Source organism: Stegostoma tigrinum, chromosome 6 (genome assembly GCF_030684315.1).
Source record: "Stegostoma tigrinum isolate sSteTig4 chromosome 6, sSteTig4.hap1, whole genome shotgun sequence".
In the NCBI taxonomy this organism is placed as follows: Eukaryota; Metazoa; Chordata; class Chondrichthyes; order Orectolobiformes; family Stegostomatidae; genus Stegostoma; species Stegostoma tigrinum.
The window spans coordinates 61,630,746-61,655,004 of record NC_081359.1 but is presented as its reverse complement, the minus strand read 5'-3'; the positions used below and the strand labels follow the sequence as shown (position 1 = coordinate 61,655,004).

General features: G+C 41.9%; 1 protein-coding gene across 2 annotated transcripts in view; it reads right to left on the bottom strand.

The window, feature by feature from the left end:
- Positions 1-24,259, bottom strand: part of LOC125453493 (sodium/hydrogen exchanger 2-like) — a 93,495-nt gene that overhangs the window by 22,234 nt on the left and 47,002 nt on the right. For both annotated transcript variants that reach the window (XM_048533173.2, XM_048533174.2), the window contains exons 4-7: positions 15,841-16,058; positions 15,038-15,240; positions 10,021-10,110; positions 4,914-4,984 (exon numbers count right to left, since the gene is read on the bottom strand). In XM_048533173.2, coding sequence (XP_048389130.1) covers positions 4,914-4,984; positions 10,021-10,110; positions 15,038-15,240; positions 15,841-16,058 — 582 coding nt within the window. The remainder of the gene's footprint in view (positions 1-4,913; positions 4,985-10,020; positions 10,111-15,037; positions 15,241-15,840; positions 16,059-24,259) is intronic.

The window sequence follows — 24,259 nt, the reverse complement described above, 5'->3', positions numbered from 1 at the left end:
CTGACTGAAGAACTAAGTACTATTCCAGTGACCTTTCAGATTTACGTAGTCGAAAGTCAAATATCAAGGATCCAAGAAACAACATTCTGGCAGATATCATGACACCTCACACATTCAGCTACATTTAGGGAAATGATTATATGAGAATTTGCAAAGAAATTGAAGGAAAAGCATATTTGGGGGAAGAAGCTATTAATTTTAGGAGAACAATGAGAAGGATGCCAAAATAATAAATGGGAAAGGGTAAAACCTAAAGCAGGTGTAAACAAAATAATAGGCTTTCATGCAATGATACTGACTCGAACTACTGAAACTTAAATGGGAGTCATATTGTAGTAGAAGAAATGCCTAAGGAACACTCAGAAAAGGGTACCACAGGTAAGGAAATGGATGTTAAAACTGTGAAAGGAATACAAATAGAGGTTCCCTCAAACTAACAAGGAAGGGTGTGATAACTCAAATAAATTTTTGCTCAATTATCGATTATAAGAATCAGACCTTTGGGGATGGTCATATAGATTTTCAAAGGGAGATTCTTCTATTTAAAATAGTGAAACAACAAAGACATTGTGAGATACCAGAATAAATCAAGTGGTGATCACAGAATGCCTATAGTGTCGAAGCAGACCATTTGGCCCACCAAGCCCACACCGACACTCCAAAGATCATCCGACTCGGTCAGTCCCACCCTCTACCTATTCCTGTAACCCTGTATTTCCCATGAATAGTCCACCTAGTATGAAAATTCCTGGCCACTATAGGCAATTTAGCATGGCCAATGCACCGAACCTAACCTGCATATCTTTGATGCTGGCTGACGATACTGTATGACTGTCACAGTGATTAATGAAGGAAAACCATATCAAATGCAGGTTTATGTGGGAGGTTAAAACTATAGATGTTGGATATCTCAAACAGAAGCAAAATACTCAAGAATCATAGCAGTCAGGCAGGATTTGTGGAGAGAAAAAAAAGCTGACATTTGAAACCAATATGGTTTGTTCAAAACTGAAAAGAGAGGAGTGGAAAATTGCTGGGACTTATATTGGAGAGCAAAAACATTGATTTGTTTTGGGGGGAGGGAGCATGGAGAAAGGGAGAGAACGTGGAGCAGACTGGAAGCAGGTAAGAGCGTTTGGCAGGTTTATTCTCCTATTCTCACTGTCTCATCTACTCCAACAGCCCCATTTTCCCAGTGGTGGTTCCAACATGACTTCTTTTTCCTGACTAGAGTCCCACCCTCAATGACTGCACTGGGCAAGGTCCTCAATTGGTCCTTACTGAGCTGCAATAAAGTTCTCCTTGTCTTCAGATTCTGCCCCGACTCTGTAGTCAAAGGATTATTTTCCACCAGCTTCAGCAGTATAACACAACCAAGTATGTTTTTCCATCCCTCCCAACTCAGCATTTTGAAACAGAGAAACTAGGAGCAGGAATAGGCCATTCGTCCCTTTGTCTGTTCCATCATTCAATATGATCCTCTACTTTGAAGCCACATTCCCATTTTCTCCCATTTGTCCCAATGCCTTTAAATTTTCACTTAAAATTTTTAAATGTTTCTCTCGCTCTTTCTTAAATATATTCAATGACTTAGCATCCGCAGTCTCTGTGAGAATTCCACAGGTTCAGTACCCTTTGAGTGAAGAATTTTTTTCTAAATGGTCTACCCCATGTCCTGAGAGTGTGACACCTGGTTCGAGACTCCCTAAACCAGGAAAACATCCTCTCTCTATCTAGGCTATTCAGTCTTTAGAAATTTATACATTTCAATAAGCTTCTCTCTCGTCCTTCCGAATTTTAATGAATACAGGCCTAGTTGAATCAATCTCTCTTCATACGACAGCCCTCCTGTCCCTAGTATCAGCCTAGTGAACTTTTGCTGCACTCATTCCCTCCATAACAGAAGAGATCATGCCCTCCACAACACAGCTTGGTCCACTCATCCATCATCCCTACACCTCACCCCTTCCCAAGGCATCTTGTTGTGCAATCACTGGAAGTATAACATGTATCCTTTCCTTTCTTCTCTTCTCACTGTCCAAGATCCCAAAACACATCTTCCAGGTGAGGCAATGACTTATCTGTACTACTTCAATCCAGACTGTTGTATTTGCTGCTCACGATGCAGTCTCCTCAACATTTGGTGAAACCAAACGTATGTGCAATAACCACTTTGTGGAACACTTGCCCCTCAGTCCACACGCATGACTCCAACTTTGCTTGCCATTTTAATACACCATCTCTCTCTAATAACCTCCAGTGTTTTGTTTTTAATAGTTAAAAAAAGTCAAATAGATTTTTCTTATTCATTTGTGAGATGTGGGTGTTGCTGGCTGGCCAGCATATATTGCCCATCCCTCGTTGAGCTTGAGAAGGTGGTAGTGATCTGCCTTCTTGAAATGCTGCAGGCCATCCCCTGTGGGGTGACCCATTATTCCATTAGGGATGGAATTCCAGGATTTTGACCCAGTGACAATGAAGGAAAAGCAATATATTTCCAAGTCAGGAAGGTGAGTGTCTTGGAGGTGAACTTGAAGGTGGTGGTGTTCTCACATATCTGCTGCCCTTGTCCTTCAAGATGGAATTGCTTTTGGATTTGGAAGGTGCTGTTGAAGGAGGTTTGGTGATATTTTTCTTGTGCACTTTGTAGATACTACACGCCGCTGCAACTGACTATTGGTGGTAAAGGGAGTGGATGTTTGTAGATGCAGTGCCAATCAAGTAGGCTTCTTTGTCCTGGATGGTGTCAAGCTACTGGAGAGTTATCGGAGCTGCACCCCTCCAAGCAAGTAGGGAGTATTCCATCACACTCCGGACTTGTACTTTGTGGATGGCGGACAGGCTTTGGAGAAGTTAGGAGGCGAGTTACTTGCCACAGTATTCCTAGCATCTGAATGATCTTATAGCAACTGTGGTTATGTGGTGAGTCCAGTTCAGTTTCTGGTCAATGGTAACCCCCAGGATGTTGATAGTGGGAGATTCAGTGATGGTAACACCACTGAAATGTCAAGAGGCAGTGGTTAGATTATCTCTTATTGGAGACGGTTATTGGCTGGCCTTTGTGTGGCATGAACGCTATTTGGCTCTTGTCAGCCCAAGCCTAAAATATTGTCCAGATCTTGTCGCACTTGAACATGGGCTGCTCCTGTGTCTGTGGAGTCACAAATGGTGCTGAACGTTAATGACTGCACATTAAATATATCCACTCCTGACCTTTTGACAGAAGGAAGGTGTTGATGAAGCAGCAGATAATGTGTCTAGGACACCACCCCAAGAGCTCCTCCAGAGATATCCTGGAACCGAGATGACTGACTTCCAACAACTACAACCAACTTCCTATGTGCCAGGTATGACCCAGAAAAAAATAAGTGGAGATATTCCCCCGCCCCCGATACCCATTGATTCCAGTTTTGCCAGGGCTCCTTGATCTGGCCTTGATGTCAAGGACTGTCACTCTCACCTCACTCTGGAATTCAGCTCTTTTTTATATGTTTGAACGAAGACTGAAATGAGGTTAGGAACTAATTGGCCATAGCAGAACTCAAACTGGATGTCACAGCAGGTTTTTACTGAGTAGGTGCTGCTAGATAGCACTGTTGCTTACATCCTCCATCACTTTAACTGATGATTGAGAGTAGGCTGACAGGGTGTTAATTGGTTGCGTTAGATTTGTCCTGCTTTCTATGTATAAACGTACCTGGGCAATTGTCCACTTTGTAGGGAGATGCCAGTGTTGTAACTCTACAGCTTGGCTTAGGGGAGCAGCAAGTTCTGGAGCACACATCTTCAGTACTATTGCTGGAATGTTGTCAGGGCCATAGCCTTTGCAGTATTCAAAGTGAGTGAATCAAATTGGCTGAAGACTGGTATTTGTAATGCTGGGAACCACTGAAGGAGGCCGAGATAGATCTTCTACCTGACTATTGCTTTGGGATAAGCTATTCTGAAAATCTTTAGGGGTGTTAACTTTCTGAAAGACTGACCACCATTTTTAGTGTGCTCCCGATACCATAACTCCAACTGCTAGGAACCAATGACATCAGCGATCACATTGTAAGTTTCTATTTTGCGCTCTTGTATATTTTAGCAAGTAGTGCCAGTTTTAAACAGCTAGCAAGCCTACAATTCCTGTGTAGGAAAAGGCTACTTTTGTCTTTTCTAATACTGAATTTCTTGAAGAGTCTTGATTACATAATCAATTATCTGATTATTTTAAATGAGAAAATTGTTATACTATTCTGCCAGATCTAGAGTACAAGCGTTTTAACATGCCACTAGTTTGAAAGATTCCCTGTCTGCAGTTTAAAAAAAAAGGTCTGATACTATCTTTGTCAGTCACTATTATACAATGACTGTTAATTATCATAGTAACCCTATTTCCTCTAGTAGAAATATGAGCTTGTCGTTACTTGTGATTAGAACTTTTAAAAGGGAGACAGCAGACATGTTCAGGTAATGTCAATACAAACTCAGACGGTCAGTTGGAAAGTGGCTATGACTAAACAGAGTTGGCAATGAATCTCAAGTTATTAAGCAGACACAGCATCCACCATTGTGTATTTAACTTGCCTGTATGTACAAAAGGGCCATGCATACCACAGTTTCTGTAGTCTACCTGACTACTGGGTGCAGGAAAATATACACCATGGGTCAAATTTGTTGACTTGACATTCAAGTGATTGGAAGATGGAACATGGAACATGGTACATCATGACTCATGGGCAACACCAGAGGCATAAAAACATTAATTTTATCATTTGCAGTTGGATTTGGTGACACTTAATCAACATCAGTCTTCCAAAAGCGTACATATACTTTGTTACCAAACTGGTTAGGCTTTCAGATTGCTTATGGGTAACTGATCAGAGGCATTTAACTTATCACTAAAACTTAGATGCAAAACAAATTCATACTTGTCTCTCCAGTAGTAGTGACTCCACTGTCCACAGATATCCTCAACCCCAGCCAACAGATGGTCAAAAAACTAGACATAAAAGAAAACATTTTAATTGTAAAAGCAGAAAATACATTTTCCACAAGAATTCCGAAGTGAAAAGTAATCAGTTTTCTATATTGAAGTGACCAGGTCTGATATTATTGAACCGATCCTTGTGAGCAGAGTGAAGCTTTTTATCTTGGTTACCCTAAATGTCAAAAGGATGGTGAAAGCAAGGGACCAGAATCATGGAACTTCTAAAAGATGACACTTTGCAATAGGCATGTAATCAATGACAGCAATATTAGTCTTAAAGAGGCTTTCACTTCTCAATGAAATACTTTTTCAGATTTTGCCAAATTTCAAACTTCAGTACAAATATTTCAGGAGTCACTGGAGAATGATATGAATTATAAGACAGCTGGAAAATGTGATCAGGTTTGAAGACAGTGAAACAAATCAGGACTTTAGCAGATGATGACGTGGGAAATATAATGGTCACGTACTGAAAATAAGATCATAAGACAATAAAATATAGAAACAGAAGCAGGCCTTTCAGCCCATCAGACCATTCAATTTGGCCATGGCTAATCTGATAATTTTCAAATCCAGTTTCCTATCTTTGCCCCATGACCCTCGATCTACTTACTGTTTAATAATCCATCTCCGCCTTGAGATACTTAATAAATATATTTAATGACTCAGCCTCAACAGCCCTGCCCAGGGAAGAATTCAGAGATTCTCTATCCTTAGAGAAAATTTCCACATCACCTTTCAAATGAGCGACCTCTTATTCACAGTATGCCTCTGGACCTAGATCCACAAAGGAAACAACCTTTCCATATTTATCCAATTGAGTCCATTAAAAAAAATCTTCTATAGATCAATAAGGCAATGGCATTATTTTAAACTCCAGTGAGCACAAGCACAATCTATTCAACCTCTTCTCATAAAACAGTCTCTTCATTCCTGGGATCAACTTGGTGAACCTGGTGACTGTTGGCATCCTTTGTAGATAAAGGGACAAAACCTGTTCACGTATTTCAACTGTGGTCTGACTAGTGCCTTGTATAATTTCAGCAAGATTTCCCTACTCTTATTTGAAAGGAAATTGTGTATAAAGACCAACATTCTACTTGTCTTTCCTAGACCCTGCTGAAGATGAATGCTAACTTTTTGGGATTCATGGATGACTCTCCCAAATCCCTGAAAGCTACAGTAAATGGTTCATTTAATGACATATTGAGCTGCTCTGTACTTCCTGCCAAAGCACACAACTTCACACTTCCCCACATTACATTCTATCTGCCAAGTTTTTGCCCACTCTCTTAATCCGTCTGATTCACACAACAGTGTTTTGGATCATCCTTACCACTTGCCTTCCCACCTACTTTTGTGTCGTCGTCAAACTCGGCGTTCATAGATTTACTTTTCTCATCCAAGTCATTAATACATCATAAATAATTTCAGCCCGTAGCCTAGCACTAGTTGCACGTTGCCATCTGAAAATACTTCCCTGATCCCAGACCTTATCAAAACACCTGTGAAACCCAGATATATCAAATCCACTGCATCCTTATTGCCTATCATACAGTCATAGAGTCAAACAGCAAGGAAATGGACACTTTGGTCCAACCAGTCCACACTCACCATGTTTCCAAACTAAACTAGTCCTACCTGCCTGCACTTGGCCCATGTCCCTCCAAACCCTTCCTATTGTTACCTCCACAAAGAATTCCATTAAGTATATCAGGCATGATTACCCCTTCATGTGGCCACATGGACTATTCTTGATCATATGATGTAATAACAAGGCATTTAGGAATACATGATTTAGAATAGATTCTAACATTTTCTCCAATAACAGACATTAATCTAACTGACACATGGATAGCTGTTTTTGTCTTGTTGCCTTTTTAAGTAGAAGGTGTTACATTTACAGAGGATTTGAAAACTGCCACTTTTCCAGACTATCCTCTGGGGCTTTGCCAGGGTACACGCAACTTTGGAAGATTACTAACAGTACATCCATTACCCATGCAGCAACTTTATTTAACATCCTAGAATTCAATGCAACAGGTCCAGGGATTTATCAGTTTTTTATCCCCATTAGTTCCTCTAGTTCTATTTTCCTAGTGATAGTTATTGTATTTGCTTCCCCTCCTCTTTTTGATTATTTAGTATGTCTGTAATGCTGTCAATGAATTAGTCTTAATTGTAGAAAGCAAAGTATTTATGAACTCCTCCGCCATTTCCTTGTTCCCCATTATTATTTCCCCAACCTCATTTATAAGGAGTCTTTGTTCACTTATGCCTCATGTCATTTTCATGCATTTGCAGATGATCTCGCAGTTTATCTTTAGATTACTTGCAAATTTACCTTCAAAGTTCATCTTCTACTTCTTTATCATTCTTTTGGTTGTCTGTTCGTATTAAAATTTTCCAAACCCTCTGGATTACAATTGGAAAGGATTAATAGTTGTTTTTTGTTGTCTCAATTTGATGCTATCCTTAAACTTCCCTAATTGGCTTTCCCCATCCTAGAACCTTGCTCTTCTATTTGCCGTCCATCTTTGTTGCGAGTCTTAAAACTATTTACATCCTCTGACACTGCCACCATCTACAATCTGACCCCACCAACCAAGACATTTTTCCATCCCCACCATTGTCTGCTTTCCGGAGAGACCACTCTCTCCGTGACTCTCTTGTCCGCTCCACGTTCCCCTTCAACCCCACCACACCCGGCACCTTCCCCTGTAACCGCAGGAAGTGCTACACTTGCCCCCACACCTCCTCCTTCACCCCCATCACAGGCCCTAAGATGACTTTCCATATAAAGCAGATGTTCACCTGCACATCTGCCAATGTGGTATACTGTATCCATTGCACCCAGTGTGGCTTCCTCTACATTGGGGAAACCAAGCGGAGTCTTGGGGACTGCTTTGCAGAACACCTCCGCTCAGTTCGCAATAAACAACTGCACCTCCCAGTCACAAACCATTTCCACTGCCCCTCCCATTCCTCAGATGACATGTCCATCATGGGCCTCCTGCAGTGCCACAATGATGCCACCCGAGGGTTGCAGGAACAGCAACTCATATTCTGCTTGGGAACCCTGCAGCCCAATGGTATCAACATGGACTTCACAAGCTTCAAAATCTCCCCTTCCCCCACTGCATCCCAAAACCAGCCCAGTTCTTCCCCTCTCCCCAGTGCATCACAAAACCAGCCCAGCTCGTCCCCTCCCCCCACTGCATCCCAAAACCAGCCCAGCCTGTTTCCACTTCCCTAACCTGTTCTTCCTCCCACCCATCCCTTCCTCCCACCTCAAGCCGCACCTCCATTTCCTACCTACTACCTCATCCCGCCTCCTTGACCTGTCCGTCTTCCCTGGACTGACCTATCCCCTCCCTACCTCCTCACTATACTCTCCTCTCCACCTATCTTCTTTTCTCTCCATCTTCGGTCCGCCTCCCCCTCTCTCCCTATTTATTCCAGAACCCTCTCCCCATCCCCCTCTCCGATGAAGGGTCTAGGCCCGAAACGTCAGCTTTTGTGCTCCTGAGATGCTACTTGGCCTGCTGTGTTCATCCAGCTTCACACTTTGTTATCTTAGATTCTCCAGCATCTGCAGTTCCCATTATCACTGATACATTCTTAAACATCTGGCAGTTCTTAAACCATCTTTGCTGTTAAATTCCTTTCCTAGTCAGCTTCAGCTAGCTTTGTCCTCATTCTTCTGTAATCACCTTTATTCAAGTGTAGCACAGTTGTACCTGATCCAAGTTTCTCCCTCTCAAACTAAATGTTAAATTTTACCCTGTCTACCACTGGTTCCCAAGGAATCTCTCACTCTAAATCCTTTGTTCAACCTGCCTCCTTACCTATTACCAGAATGAATAGCTTGGCTGGATCCACAACATACTGTTCTACATAACTATCCTGGAAATATTCCATGAATTCTTCCTCGTACCTACCTTTGCCAATCTGACTTTCCCAATCTACATGAAGATTAAAGACATTCATGTTTAATGCTCTGCTTTGTTTACATGCCCTATTTTATTCTTCGTTTCACCCTTTTTAAAAAAATATTAAGGAGCAATTATAGAGTCTCCTTCCAGTGTTTTCTTCCCCTTGTTGTTAACTTCACTTGCGTATTCTACATCTTCCAATCCAAGTTCATTATTGCTATCATAACTATTCCATCTACCTTTTCCTTCTACTTGTCTCTTCGAACAGTCCCATGCTCTGAATGTTTAGTACCCAGCTTTGATCACCTGGTAACCATGTCTCACAACAGCTCCCAAGATCATATCCAAATAACCCACATACATATCATTAATTTATTTTGTTCTGAATATGTGGAGGATGACTTTTATGAGAGAGATGATGTGTGGTAAACATTGAGCTCCGAATCAAATGAAGCAAGATTGCAAGCAGTAAAATTCCACGTGGGACAGAGGTCAGAGACTGGCAGTCAGAAGTAAAACAATTTATGATAAGAATTTCTAACGCTGCATTTGGGGAAGCTAAGATGCATCTAAGCTTGTTTTGTTTTTGTAATAAAAAGGATTGAGAGAGATATCCTGACTTTAGTTGATAATATCGCTAAGTAGCATTAAGTACATGAGAAGGAGCAATCCAGGATGAAGTTCTGGTGATAGTGCAGATGAACATAATTATGTTAAAGAATAATATGGACTTGAACACTGTAGGCAGAAACACTATGGAAAGGTGATGTGTTAAGCAAAAAACATTGTTGGTTGAGGAGAGGTTAAGGAAGATAACTTCTCTAGCATCTGCTCCATTCCCTGTTTCTGCAACAATTTCCCTTCCCAACTAAACAACTGATCTTCCTCGAGGGTTTATTTCTCTTCATCTGTTATTTGTAAGCACATTCAGTTTCCACATGTATGCTGATAGCATCCAAGTCTCGTCACCATATTACTCAGCCGCTCAACTTTCTCTATGCTGCTTATCAGTCCCAGTACTAATTCTGCTCAAACGCCGTGAATTCTAAACCACAAGGAGTTATATAAATGTAAGATTGTGATCAAGCTGAAGAACATAATTGGGACACTTACCCGAATATGAATCTCTTCACTAACTGTTGGCTGTTTTTTATTTGTCTTTTTAACATCCAGAAAGTTAACCAATGGGCGAATAGTCATTCCCTAAAAGATCAACAGTGAACATTTGCTTTCAAAATAAAAAAAATACAAGCACACACGTTTAGGATTTCAGGTCAAAATAAAAAGGATGTAGATTGATTTTTGGAATATTCGGGAGTTGAGGGGTATGCAGAGTTGGCATGAAAAAGGAGTTAAGGTTTGGGGCAATTCAGCAATGAACTTATAGAATGGAAAGTCAGGCTTGGGAAGCTGAATAACCTACTTCTGCTCCTAGTTCTTACGTTCTTGAAGAAATACAAGTCTTTTTTGGGCAAACTCATAATTTAACTTTATTCAGTTCAATAACATGCTAATTAATCTGTGTTGCAGTCTTCAAGTCTAATACATCCTTGCTGTGGTGTGTGGTCCAGTCCTCGATGTTGCATTCCAAGTAGGAGCTCTACATTTTTAAAGCAACTTTCACTAATTGAATTCTGGGCTGGTTAAGATAAAAGCAAACATTTTACATTAACCTTTTAAATTACGTTTTGTACCTTACTTTTAGAGCCTCTCTTATTTGGAGCCAGAAATTTCTCCGCTCGTCAACAATTCCTGGTACCACACCATTTAGAAAATGCTCCGAAATATCTTTAAACCCAAACTGACTGATCTCACTTTTCTAAACATTAATCTTCATGTGCCAGTTTTGCCCACAAACATAGTTTGGTACTATCCCATTGCTCTCTTCTACACAATTTACTGAGCTTAGTATTATCAGCAAATATTGATTCATGAGTCTCTATCACCTCATTAAGCCATTGATGAACACAATGAAAAAGTGAGAGCCTTGAAAGTTCCTTGGGAGGCACCATGAGTTACATCCTGCCAATTCAAATATATAACCATCAACTTGATTCTGTCTTCTACTTCCCATTCAATTCCCTGTGCAAGCCATTAGCTTGAATCCAATTTCAAGTATTCTCAATTTGTTTAACAGTGTCTTGTGAAACCTCGTCGAATGCTTTCAGGAAATCAATAAGTAGCATCTTTAAAGACTCTTTCCCCTGCTATGTCAAAAAGATTTGACTCAATCCTTAGAATTTGTAAAGGGTAAGTCATGTCTTTTTCCTTTTCTGGTCAGCTCATATTCATCCAAATAATCTAGTCAATATGTGACCAATGTCAGTTTCTAGTAGTTAGCCCACAATGGATGTTGGCCTAAAAGCCCTATAATATCCTAGCTTATCTATCTTGTGGCATTTTATTTCACTGAACATGAGAATCCCTACATGTGGAAGCAGGCTATTCAGGTAATCGAGTCAATATCAACCCTCCAAAAAGCATCCAATCCAGATTCCACTCCCTACCCTATTCCTGTAATCCCGCATCTCCCCCAGACACTATGCGTAATTTACCAAGGCCAATCCACCTAACCTGAACAACTTTGGACTGTGGTAGAAAACTGGAGCACGTAGAGGAAACACACACACACAGACACTGGAAGAACATGCAAACGCCATAGTGTCATGTAGATAAAAATGATAATTTGATACGTGCTGAAACTATATTTTTCTGAGAAGGACAACTAAAACATTAACTTTTATATTTCAAGCATTGGCTTATTTTAACCACACAACCACCCAGCCACCCCTTTTCAAAGTTGACAGGCTGGCTGCACATTTCTAACTTTTATAGTTTTTTCGTCTTGACCAATATTAACGCTTTACAAGAAATGGAAAGATCATTAACACTTCAGTACTTTCCACAGTGTCATTAATGATGTCAGCATGTGCTACAGTCATAAAACCCTGGTTTAAAACAAAGTAAGTGTTGCGTGAAGGAGAAAAGTTGTGTTCAAACTAATTAAGCAGGTAGGAAAGTAGCCAGTGGATAGCCAGTTGAGCAGGGCAAATATTTCTTTTGCCCAAGCACTGGTCTTAGGTGATGAATTGATCTGTGGGCCCCAAGAGTCCTAAATATATAGACTTAGCTGAATTTCTTGTCAACGTTCACTACCACAGATCTGGCATGAATTGGCAATCATGTAGAAGTTATCTGGAATTTTTTCTTGTGCATCACAATTTTATAAGGGCAAAAGCATTTGACAGGATGTACATGAGATTCACTAGAAAGGTAACAGGGATGAGGACATGCAATATTAGTTTATGGAACATGGGCATTTGCTGGCTTGGCCAGCATATATTACCCAACCTTAACTGCCCTGGTGAAAGGGGTGGTAAGTCACTTCTTGAATTGTTGCAGTCTTTGAGGAGTGTAATGCCCAGTACTGCTAAGAAAGGAGTTCCAGAATTTTGACCCAACAAAGAGAGAACCTCAATATATTCCAAGTCAAGGCAATGTGTGCTTGGAGAGGAGCCTGCAGGTGGTATTCACATGTGCCTGCTGCCTTATCCTTCCAGGTTGCAGAGGTCTCTTGTATGGAAGATATTTTTGAAGGAAACTTGGTTACACATTGCAGTGCATTTTGTAATTGGCTCATATTGCTACCACTGTGCACAGATGGGGGAATAGAATGAATGTTGAAGGTGCTGAAGGTGTGCCAATCATGCAAGCTGCTTTATTGTGAATGGTTTAGAGCTTCAAGTGTTACTGCAGCCATCAAACAAGTGCAGGATATTGTATCACACTCCTGACTTGAGCCTTGTAGATGGGAGACAGGCATGGGGGAACCAAAGGGACTCATTGCAGAATTCCCAGTCTTCAACCTGGTCTTGTAACCACAGTATTTATATGGTTGGGCTGGTTCTGTTCCTGATCAATCCCCAGGATACTGATAGTGGGAGATTAAGCAATGGTAATAACATTGAGTGCCAAGGGGAAACAGTCAGAATCTCTCAGCAAGTGGTAACTGCCTGGTGCTTGAGTGGCACAAATGTTACTTTTCACTTATCAACCTGTCAGATATTGTCTGGGTCCAGCTGCACGTGGACATGGACAGTGTCAGTATCTAAGGGCACATGAATGGGTGGAAAGCTTTTCATTTAATCATGCATCCCCATTCTGACCTAACAACAGAAGAAAAGGTTATTGATGAAGCAGCTGAAGACAGTTGGACCTAGGTCACTACTCTGAGGAACCCCTGCAGAGAAGTCCTGGTGCTGAGATGATTGGCCTCTAACAATCATCTCCCTATGTGTTACGTGTGACTCCAAAGATCTCCCAACTGATTCCCATCGACTCCAGTATTGCCAGGGCTCTTTAATGTCCTATTCTGTCTAACACTGCAGGATCAAGAAGAGTCACTCTCAATCTCTCCTTTGGGTCCAGCTTTTTTGGCCTACATTTGTACTGAGGCTGTAATGAGGCCAGGAGCTGAGGTGCCCTGGTAAAGCCTGAACAGAGCATCAATCAGCAAGTTATTCCTTTGCAGTGCTCCTCACCCCTTTGCAGTGCTGCTGTTGGTCAAGAATAGGAAGATAGGACAATTCTAACCTGGTCAATTACCATCCTCTTTTTGTGGACAGAATATAACTGTGCTGCTTTCCACATTGTCAGACAGATATCGGTGTCACAGCTGTTCCTCTTACCAATACCATTATGGACAGATGCATCTGCAATAATAGATTGGTGAAGTCAAGGGCTGGTAGCTGCTTCCCTCTTGTTTGCTCTCTGACCATCAGGGGTGAGTGCTGCAGACCCTGTTTAGTAACTGGGTTCTGTAAGACTTGGCCACCCTGATCAGGTGTGATTCTACTGAGTCACACTTGGTGATGAACATGAAAAGCTCCCCACCCAAAGTATACAATGTGCCCTTGTCACACTTGGGGCTTCCTCTGAGTGTCCAACTCTCTCCCAATTGTATACCAATGTGTCCCCACCACTAGTGGGTCTATCCAGCCAATGGAGCAGGATGGTAATGGTGGTATGAAGGCAAAATGGTGCAGATGCTGGAAATCCGAAATAAAACACAGAAAACTGGAGAAACTCAGCAGGTCTAGCAGCATCTGTAGAGACAGAAACAGAATTAATATTTTAGGCCCAATAATGAGTTCTTCACACTATGGTGATGACTATAAGGCACAATTTGGAGAGTATAACTACAGGGCTGGGTTTGCTGTAGGCAGTTCCAGCCCTGGTCAATGCTGGGTAGCTTTCTTGGCTTAGTCCTGTCTGGCGTTATTAGCAGTTAAGTGCAACTGAGTGGCTTGTTGATGGCCATGCTCCTTTCCTAAAAGGGCATTAGTGAAAATCAGTTGTTACTGAAGCAGGAGGGACTGTCCTCCTTACAGCAGAGAAGTGAGAAAGGCAGCATATAGTTGAGAAGGAAGAGCAGCCATGGTTAGAATCCTGAGGAACACCAGAGATAACAGCAGCAGAAAGAACAACCATTAACAGTGTTCTGTAGTTACAGGTAGAGAAATAATAGAACCTGGTGAGAGCAGTGCCACACTGTCGGATTATTCTGGGGCACAATGGAAGATGATGCAGTCAATTCTGTCAAAGCCTGCAGACTGCTCAAAAAGGACAACGAGGGGTGGTTTTCCATTGATCAAATTCACAAATAACATGCTTTGTAACAATGAGAGAGGTACTTATATGTTTAGTTAGTAACTCTAGTGTAAGATTTCACCAAAGTATGTACTTCAAAAATACATAACAAATCAGACGGTCTACATCAACTGGAATAAAAGTTGCCCAAAATGATTTATGAAAGCCAAATCCTATAGACAAATCAATTTTCGGTCCAATTGAGAACTTGGAGTAATTCTCTAGCCATTTCCACATTCAAGAAAACAAAATCAACTCTCTAGCTAGTACAGTCTTATTGAATATTCTTTGCAAAATAGCGTGCAATTTAAATAAACTCAATATTTTGAAGCTTGCCAATTACTGCAGATTAAAAATGTGTAATAACATTAATAAGAGCATTAATAACTAATAAGTGAAATTATAAAACTTATTTTCTGGGAAGAACAAAGTTTTGCAAAACAATTTCAACAACCAAGTTACATAAGCAGATAGTTTTAACCTGAATAAACACGGTGAAGAATATGACCACGATTGTTGATGTAATGAACAAATTCTTTCGAGGAAAGACATGAGAAGGAAGCAGGAAGACAAGCGAGAAGCAAATTGCCCCACGCAGCCCACCATAGGCGATGATAAACTGATCCTTCCGGGTGATAATCAATTTTCGAAATCTGTTAATGATCTGAGTCAGCACTATAACACCTGAAAGTAAAACAGGTATCGTTTAAAAATTGGGAACTATATACATGTATCAAATGGTCATATCGCTCACTACTGGTCTTCTTCTTTGAAAACAGATGCAAATCACTGGCATACACACCCATCATTATTTGTATTGTCCCTTCCCAAAAAAGGTTTCCTAGACATTTCCATAAAGAGCTGAATGCAATGTAATTACAGATTTCTCTGGCCTAGGCAAGACTAAATCAAATTGACGTTTTTACATTGCATTCTCTCAACAAAAATCCACAAAACAAGACTAGTTTCTCAGATGTCATGTAGTGAAGGGAATCAAGAAGAATGCATATGTAAAACGTACAAAAAGGGAGAACATCCTGGATTTGTAACCAATTGCAGATCACCTCTGCACTGGACATTACGAAATTGAACAATGAGTGTATACTTCTAAATATTTTACAATTTTCTTTGTACTGATTTATATTAAATAACTAAATTCTTTCACAATTGCACCTGTTCATCCTATATTCAGACTCAAACATTCTCATTTGTGTGTGTAAAACCAGGGGAAAAAACTCCCATTCACAGACAATCTAGAGGTTTAGAAAATGAGCAATTGTTTACCTAGTGCCCGCCAAAACAAACAGAACAATAGAGTGAAGCAAACAAATGCCCAATTCCATTCGTGGGTATTTGTAATTGTTGATACACCAAGGAAGATGAATATAAGAGTTTCGCTGACACTACTCCACATCTTCATGAAATACTTGATAGTGGTGCTAGATTTCATCGAAATATTTTCTTCCACATAGTACTTCATGCTCATAGAGCAGGCTATCAATCTGAAGAGGAAAGATTTTATTAATTCATTTTTAAATAAATATCACACAGGCACTGGATTTGGAGATTGCTTCTTCTACGGCGATGATGACTTTTCCACCTCCTATCTTATGACAGATTTTCTCAGCCCCAGTAATTTAGCAGGTAAAAGCACAAACTTTCCTTTGCATTAATTCACAGACAGTTTAAGACTACTTTCTGCAGAGTAATGCTGATAATGTGCAATCAATTCCCTCACCTGGTGAGGTTGCATGAAGGACTCTCCTTCTCAACCTTGCCATTCACCCGCGGTGCGGTGCACCTTGGGTTAAATGGTCCAGTAGAGTGATGGAGATTTGAATTACTTACTTTCTACTGAGTTGGCTAATTACAGCCTAAGGTGCTGCAAAAGAAACGGAATTGGAAAGATATTCTATTCTCTTTTAAAAATCAATTCCAATTTTCAGGTGAGGTACATCATTTAAATTAATGGTTTAAATTTAATTTATTACAACAAATCTCTTTCCTTTTTGGTTTTGTTTTATTTGTACCACCTTTGCAGATTTTGGCACAGTACACAGAATCACAGGAATTTGAGGGTGCATACATGAGGATCAATGGTCGGCACAACATCGTGGGCTGAAGGGCCTGTTCTGTGCTGTTATGTTCTATGTTCTATGTACACAATAAGCATCAATTAGTCTACATTATGATGTCTAGTCATTTCATCGCATATGTCATAATGTAACCATAACAAATTCTCCAAAATATTTCTGGAATTTAGTTACGCCACACACAATTACTTTCGTTTCTTTTTCTCTGCAAGAATGACCTGCTTTTGCACCAGTTGGTAAGTATGTCAATACAGTTAACATAGCCAGCCTATTTTTACTTATTCTGAAGTGGTTTACTTTTTCATCCTAACAGCCCTTCAAGTATCAAGAGTTCAATATAACTTGAATACAATTATGAGACTAGTCAGTGTGAAGTGAGCCACTTAAAATAAAAACATATGCTTACATAAACAGAGATAACAAGGTGCAGAGCTGGATGAACACAGCAGGCCAAGCAGTATCAGAGGAGCAGGAAGGCTGATGTTTCGGGCCTAGGCCCTTCTTTGTAAATAAAGGGTGAATGGTGATGAGATGCCTGCCCCTTGTTCTATCCTCCACTAAGTTATCCTGCCAATATACCAGCACAAACCAAGTTCCATTCATTCATTACCCCATCTGTTTGGTGACCTACGTTGTCACATTGTTATGCAATGCCACAAAATTCTTGGCCTGGTTTTCAAGTCCCTTCATGACATCATTCCTTCCAATGTCCCATATATTTATGCTCTATCAACAGTGGCCTTGAATACCCCAAGACTTTAATTGATTTATCAAGAAACTAAACTCTGGAATTCTCTGTCTTGCAACCTCACACGCTCTCTATCTCCATATAAACTAAACTGTCTGCCCAAACCCTTTGGTCACAAGCTTCAACTTTTTAAGTGCCTAGGTATCAAATTTTGAGAAATAATCCCAAGAAGCTCCATGGGGTATTTTCTTGTAGCATGAAATAAATACAACATTTTCTTGTTAACTGGAATGAGCCCAAGAAAGCAAATCCAGTTTGGTGTATGACCACACAAGATTCAAAGCAAGGTTTTTAAGTAAATAAATATATTTTCAGCATGGCCTTCATTTTCTACCTGAGGAACTTCATGGATTGTCTTTTGGAACAACACAATTTAAAAGCTATATTCTTGAACATATAAAGTATGCTGACTTAAATTATTCATCCTACCCTTAAGCCCCAGGTCCAAACCAGTGTTAAATCTAAAATCCAGGTTGATACTTACATGCAGCCCTTCAGGGAAGATGTTAAACCAAGGAATAATCTACCTTTAGGTTTCAATGGCAAATTGTAGTTGGAAATTGCAGATGTCGCTTGTGTTCCCACCAATATTTATCCTTTGTCCATGGTAGTAAAGACAATTTGTCCAGCCATTATCACACTGCTTGTGGAACCTTGCTGTGCAGAAAATGGTTGCTATATTTACGTTACGATTGTGATGAAAAAAAATCAAAAAAGAAATTAGTTGGTGTAAAATGCTTTGGGATGCCCAGAGGACATACAAAGGCACTGTGTAAATGAAAGTCTCTCGCTGATTTTAGTAATGTTATTTTTCAGATTATTGTACTGAGAAGAAGCTTTCGTTAAATGGTTACCCGTCTTTTCTCGATGCGGATGCATTTAATTTTCTGGCTGCCATGTTCTATTCTTGTTTCAGATATCCAAGATTTGCAATTTGCTAAGTTTATTATCTAGCTGCAAAACGTAGAGCAATTGCCAATATCAAAAGAACCTCCTTACAAAGACGTGGAATTCAGTGGACAGGACACAATCAGAATACTGAGCGCAGTTTCAGATATAATTGACTCAAAAGGAATATTCATGCGCTAAATAGCTGGTCCCCACAGGAGGATGATGCACAGAACTGAAATAACAATGTTTTGTCTCCTCTGGCCCCACAGGCCCACCCATGTCAATAAATACCTTTGAAGAAACAGGAGAGATTCTGTTGAACAGAAAACTCATCATCATGTGAAAGAGAAGAAAATGTAAGCCCTTAATTGCAAAAATATTTCCTGGAACAACGGTTGCATACAAAATGTCATGTAAAGTCATCTTACCCAAGACTGACCACTTTTGGGTAGATTTTGTTGAATATGACCTAGTAAGCTATCAGCAAACTCCTACAAGGCTTTTGGATATTTTACATGAGGTAAGCCAATACCTAGAAGTTTCATCTAAAGGTTAAATCTTCAGAATGGACGTATTTTGCATCATGTGGGGGAGCAGCAGGTCAAACAGTAACATACCTTCCTTGTTCTACACTCTTGCTCTGAATTATAAGCTAATGTGCTGTAGAGAAACCAGGTTGTAACTCTGCAGCTTCTACCATCAGGAGATCCCCTGGCATCATCACCTTTCAAGTGTGAGAGAGAAAATATTTTTAATGGGCTTGAGATGCATAGTTTTGCTCCTAAAAATGCCAGAAGTTTTCATTGAAAAATACTTAAAGAAAATAATCTGCAACATAGAGATAACACAGCACACAGCAGGGGAACACAGCAGGTCAGGTAGCATGAGAGGAGCAGGAAAGTTGATGTTTCGGATCAGGGCCCTTCTTCAGAAATGGCATGGGGTGGGGGGGTGGTGGGGAGTGTGTGGAAAGGAGGGAGCTCACAAATAAATACAGAGAAGAGGGGTACAGCTGGGAAGGTGGGTGGAACGGTGATAGGTGAGTGCAGGCAGGGAGTGGTAGGAGCGGACAGGTGGGAGAAAGGATGAACAGTTTGTGTCAGACCAAGGAGGCAGATATGAGAGGGAGGGTTGGGAAGATTTTGAAACTGGTAAAGTGCACATTGAGACCATGTGTTATAGGCTCCCGAGGTGGAATATGAGGAGCTAGTCCTCCAGTTTCTGAGTGACATCAATGTGAGGCTGGAGGAGGCCCAGGATGGTCATGTCGTCCAGGGAGTAGGAGGGGGAATTAAAATGGTTTGCAACGGTGGAAGATATTGTTGTTTATCACAAACAAAGTGCAGGTGCTCTACAAAGTGGTCTCCGAGCCTCTGTATGGTCTCACTAATGTAGAGAAGGCCACATCAGGCACAGCGGATGTAATAGACCCCATTGACTGACGTGCAGGTGAACCCTTGTCTGATATGAAAGGTTTGTTTTGGGCTTCAGATGTAGTTTGGGGAGAGGGGGTGGTGGAGGTGTAGGGGAAGGTGTACCACTTCCTGCAGTTGCAGGGAAAGGTGCGGGGGTGGTGGGGTTGGGGGAGTGTGGAGCAGATAAGGGAGTCACAGAGAGTGCAGTCTCTACGAAAGGCAGATGGGGGTGGGGAGGGAAATATCTCTCTGGTTGTGCGGTCGGATTGTAGGTGGTGGAAGTGGAGGTGGATGATACGTTGGATACAGAGGTTAGGGGGCTGATATATAAAGGATAAGGGGGACTCCATCTTTGTTTTGTTGGGTTGGGGAGAGGGAATGGGCGGGTAGAGGTGCGGGAAACGCAAGAGATGTGGTCGAGAGCATTTTCAACCATCGAAGGGGGTGAAGCTGCACAGTTGAATTAAGAGGATGTCTAGGTGGTTTGACAGTGGAAGGCCCCATCTTGGGAGCAGATGCGGCTGAGGCAAAGGAATTGGGAGTTAGGCATCGCATTCTTGCAGGAAGGTGGGTGAGAAGAGGTGTAGTCTAAGTAGCTGTGGGAGTTGGTGGGCTTGAAAAAGATGTCGGTTTCGAGGCAGTCACCAGAGATGGAGACAGAGAGGTCCAGGAAGGAGAGATATCAGAGTTGGCCCAGGTGAACTTGAGGTAGGGGTGAAAAGTGTTAGTAAATTTCATTATACATTCAAGCTCCTCGTTGAGCCATGAGGCAGCACCAATACAAACATCGTTGCAACAGAGGAAGAGGTGGGGGAATAGTGCCAGTGTAACAACAGAAAAAGGGCTGTTCCACATATCCTACAAAGAGGCAGGTATAGCTTGAGCCCATGGGGGGTGGGTCCCATGGCCACCCCCTTAGTCTGTAAGACATGGGAGGAGTTGAAGGAGAAGTTGTTAAGGGTGAGGACGAGTCTGGTTATGTGGATGAGGGTGTCAGTGCAGGGGGACTGGTTGGGCCTGTGGGAGAGGGAGGAAGTAGCAGAGGGCTTTTAGGCCATCCGTGTTGGGAATGCAAGTGTATAGGGATTGGATGACCACAGTGAAGATGAGGTGTTGGGACAGAGAACTGGAAGTCTTGGAGGAGGTGGAGGGCATGGGTAGTGTCCCATACACAGGTGGGAGCTCTTGGACCAGGGGAGAGAAAATAGAGTCAAGGTAAGTGGAGATAAGCTCAGTGGGGCAGGAGCAGTCTGAGACAATGGGTCGGCCGGGTCAATCAGGTTTGTGGATTTTGGGAAGGAGATAGATGCAGGCGATGCGGGGGTTGGGGAACAATGAGGTTAGAGGCTGTGGGCGGGATGTCACCTGAAGTGGTGAGGTTGTGGATGGTCTGGGAGATGATATTTTGGTGGTCAGGGGTGGGGTCATGATCAAGGGGCGGTAGGAGGAGGTGTCAGAGAGTTGGCGTGTCAGACCTCAGCGATGTAAAGATCTGTGCGCCATACCACAACTGCGTCCCCTTGTCTGCAAATTTGATGGTCAAATTAGGGTTGGAGCAGAGGGAGCGGAGGTTCTGTGGGAGAAGAGGCTGGAGTCAGTGAGAGGGGTGCAGAGGTTGTGGTGATCGATGTCACGACACCAGTTGGAGATGAAGAGGTCAAGGGAGGGAAGGAGGCCTTGGGGTGGTGTCCAGGAGGATGGGGTGTGTTGGATGAGGGAGAAGGGGAATGTAAAAGGGTGGGTTAGACTCGCAGCTAAAGAAATAGGTGCGGAGGCAGAGGAAAAACTGTATGACATCCAAGCGTGAGTGGTATTCATTGATGTGTGAGTGGAGGGGAATGAAGTAGTGTCCTTTACTGAAGACTGACTGTGCGTCCTCAGTGAGGGGGAGGTCTGGAGGGGAATGGTGAACACCCAGCAGGGTTTGGGGCTGATGGCTGGATTGGAGCTGGGTGTGGGGGCGGAGTGAGTGACACCATCAGTGACATCGACAGTGGGCGGGACAATTAGACAGCATTCCATCAAATACTAGACTTGCATACTTTAGATAAGAGATGGTGTCTGGGGAGAGAGCAGCGAGTTTCTCATAGAATTTCTGGTCAAACGAAACCAGTTTTCGTTCCCGCGCCCCCAGGTTGATGATAGTAGAAGATGCAGCAATGGTGGTGTTACTGAATGTCAAGTTAAGATGGTCAACGTTTTGCACAGTGTTGCAATTATTTGCCAATAATATTTATCAAACCAAAGCTAAATCTTGTTGAGGTACTGCTTCTTGTGGAATGAACTCCGTTACTACCCGAACACTTTGCAATCATTGGTGCACAGTATCAGGAGGAAGGGTTTTTGATTAAGTAGCTGTAAATGGTAGAACATATGGCAATGAACTGAACAAATGAGCGGCTCTTGTGGCACAGTGGTACTGTCCCTATCCCTGAACTTGGAGGCCTGGGTTCCAGTCCCACCAATGTCAGCGATGTATAATGACATCTCTGAACCTGATTTGAAAATTTATTTAAATAAAAAGAAAAAGCAAACTGAGGAACTATATATACACAAAAAGGTTAAAAAAAACTAAACAGAAGTACTAATCTATGCGTGAGCATGGGTAATTTATTGGTGGTGGTTAACAGATGAAAAAATAACAAGGGTGGTTTGGTGATAGGGGAGAAAACAAAATCAGTTGCGTGCAAGAACATTTCTGGATATAAAAATGTTAACAGGGTCTGAGATGACTGACTTCCAAAACCATTATTATCTTCCTTTCTGCTTGGTATGATCCTGGCCACTGCAGCGAGCACCTGCTGACTTCGAATTTACAAAGAATCACTGATGCTCTGCTGAGTCAAACACGACATTAATGTCATCACGGTCAGTCATTCTATTAAATTCTACTTGATTCATAAACACTGACTATATCTACATACATTGGATCAGGCACAACTCAACATCTCACTGTTATAAATTAAGAATTCAGAAATCTTAAGAAAAAAAAAGTGTTCTATACCTCAAAACCCTTAAAACACACAGGAACAAGTGACCTATTGCTGCTGGCCTCCCTGTTCCCGGTAGCCTCGCACATTCTTCCTTTTCAGAAAGCAATTTAAAGCCTCCATTTAATTTGCCTACACCATGCTGTCAAGCAGAGCAGTTCAGATCCTAACCACTTGTTGCATCAAAAGATTCCTCATGTCGCTATTGGCAAAAGAAACAAATATCACTTTAAATCTGTGCCCTCTTGCACTAGATACTTCCACCCATGGGGAAAAACAATTCCCATATCTACTCTGTCTAGATCCCACATGATGTTGAAAGACTAACACAGATACTGGCCTTCAGCATGTTTGTTAAATCCACATGATTGTGAAATAAAGTTGAACAAAATGAACGCAATGGAGGTCACCCAAGCCAGAAACTTAACTGGACCCGACACAAATACTTTGACGACAAGAAAATGATAGAGGAAGGGTTCTTCTGCAGCAAGTGAATCAGCTCACTTCCCCAAAGCCATGTTAGACTGGTTAACAAAGGTTAAATTGCATAGCATACAGGGTGAGCTCTCCATTCGGATACAGAACTGGCTTGGAGGCAGGAGACAGAGGGTGGTAGTGGAGGATTGCTTTTCAGACTGGAGACGCGTGGCCAGCAGTCTGCTGTGAGGGTCAATGCTAGGTCCACTGTTTTTTGTCATTTATGTAAATGACTTGAATGTGAATATGGAAGGAGTGGTAATTAAGTTTGCAGATGACATCAAAATTAGTGGTGCAGTGGACTGCAAAAAAGGTTGTCTCAGAATACAATGGGACCTCAATCAGATGGGCTGAAGAGTGGCAGATGGAGTTTAATTTAGATAATTGGATTTTATAAAGGCAAATCAGGGCAGGGCTTGTACAAAGAGACAGTAAGAACTGTCATTGCTGGAGTCAGCGATAACACTGTGTGGAGCTGGAAGAACACAGCAGGCGAGGCATCAAAGGAGCAGGAAAGTTGACCTTTTGGGTTAGTACCCTGGCCTGCTCCTCCAGCTCCACACTGCGTTAGGACTTATACACATAACGGTAAGGTCCTGGGGAGTGTTGCCAAAGAAAGAGACCTTGGAGTGCAGGCTCATTGTCCCTTGAAGTTGGAGCCGCAGGTAGACAGGATTGTGAAGGTCGTGTTTGGCGCACTTGCCTTTATTGGTCAATACTCCGAGTATATGAGTTGAGAAGTCGTGTTGTGTCTGTACAAGACATGGGTTAGGGCCACTTTTGGAATACTGTATTCAACTCTGGTCTTCCCATAATAGGAAAGCTGCTGTGAAGCTCGAAGGAGTTCAGAAAAGGATGTTGCCAGAGTTGGAGGGTCCTTAGTCCTTAGAACATTAGGAGGTCAAGGGGTCACCTCATACAGGTTTATAAAATCGTGAGGGGCATGGATAGGGTGAAGCCCCAGGGTAGGCAAGTCCAAAGCCAGTGGGCATAGGTTCAAGGGGGCGAGAGACAAGGACCTGAGGGGTAACTCTTTGTGTGTATGGAATGAGCTGACAATAGAAGTGGAGGAGGCTGGTACAATTACAA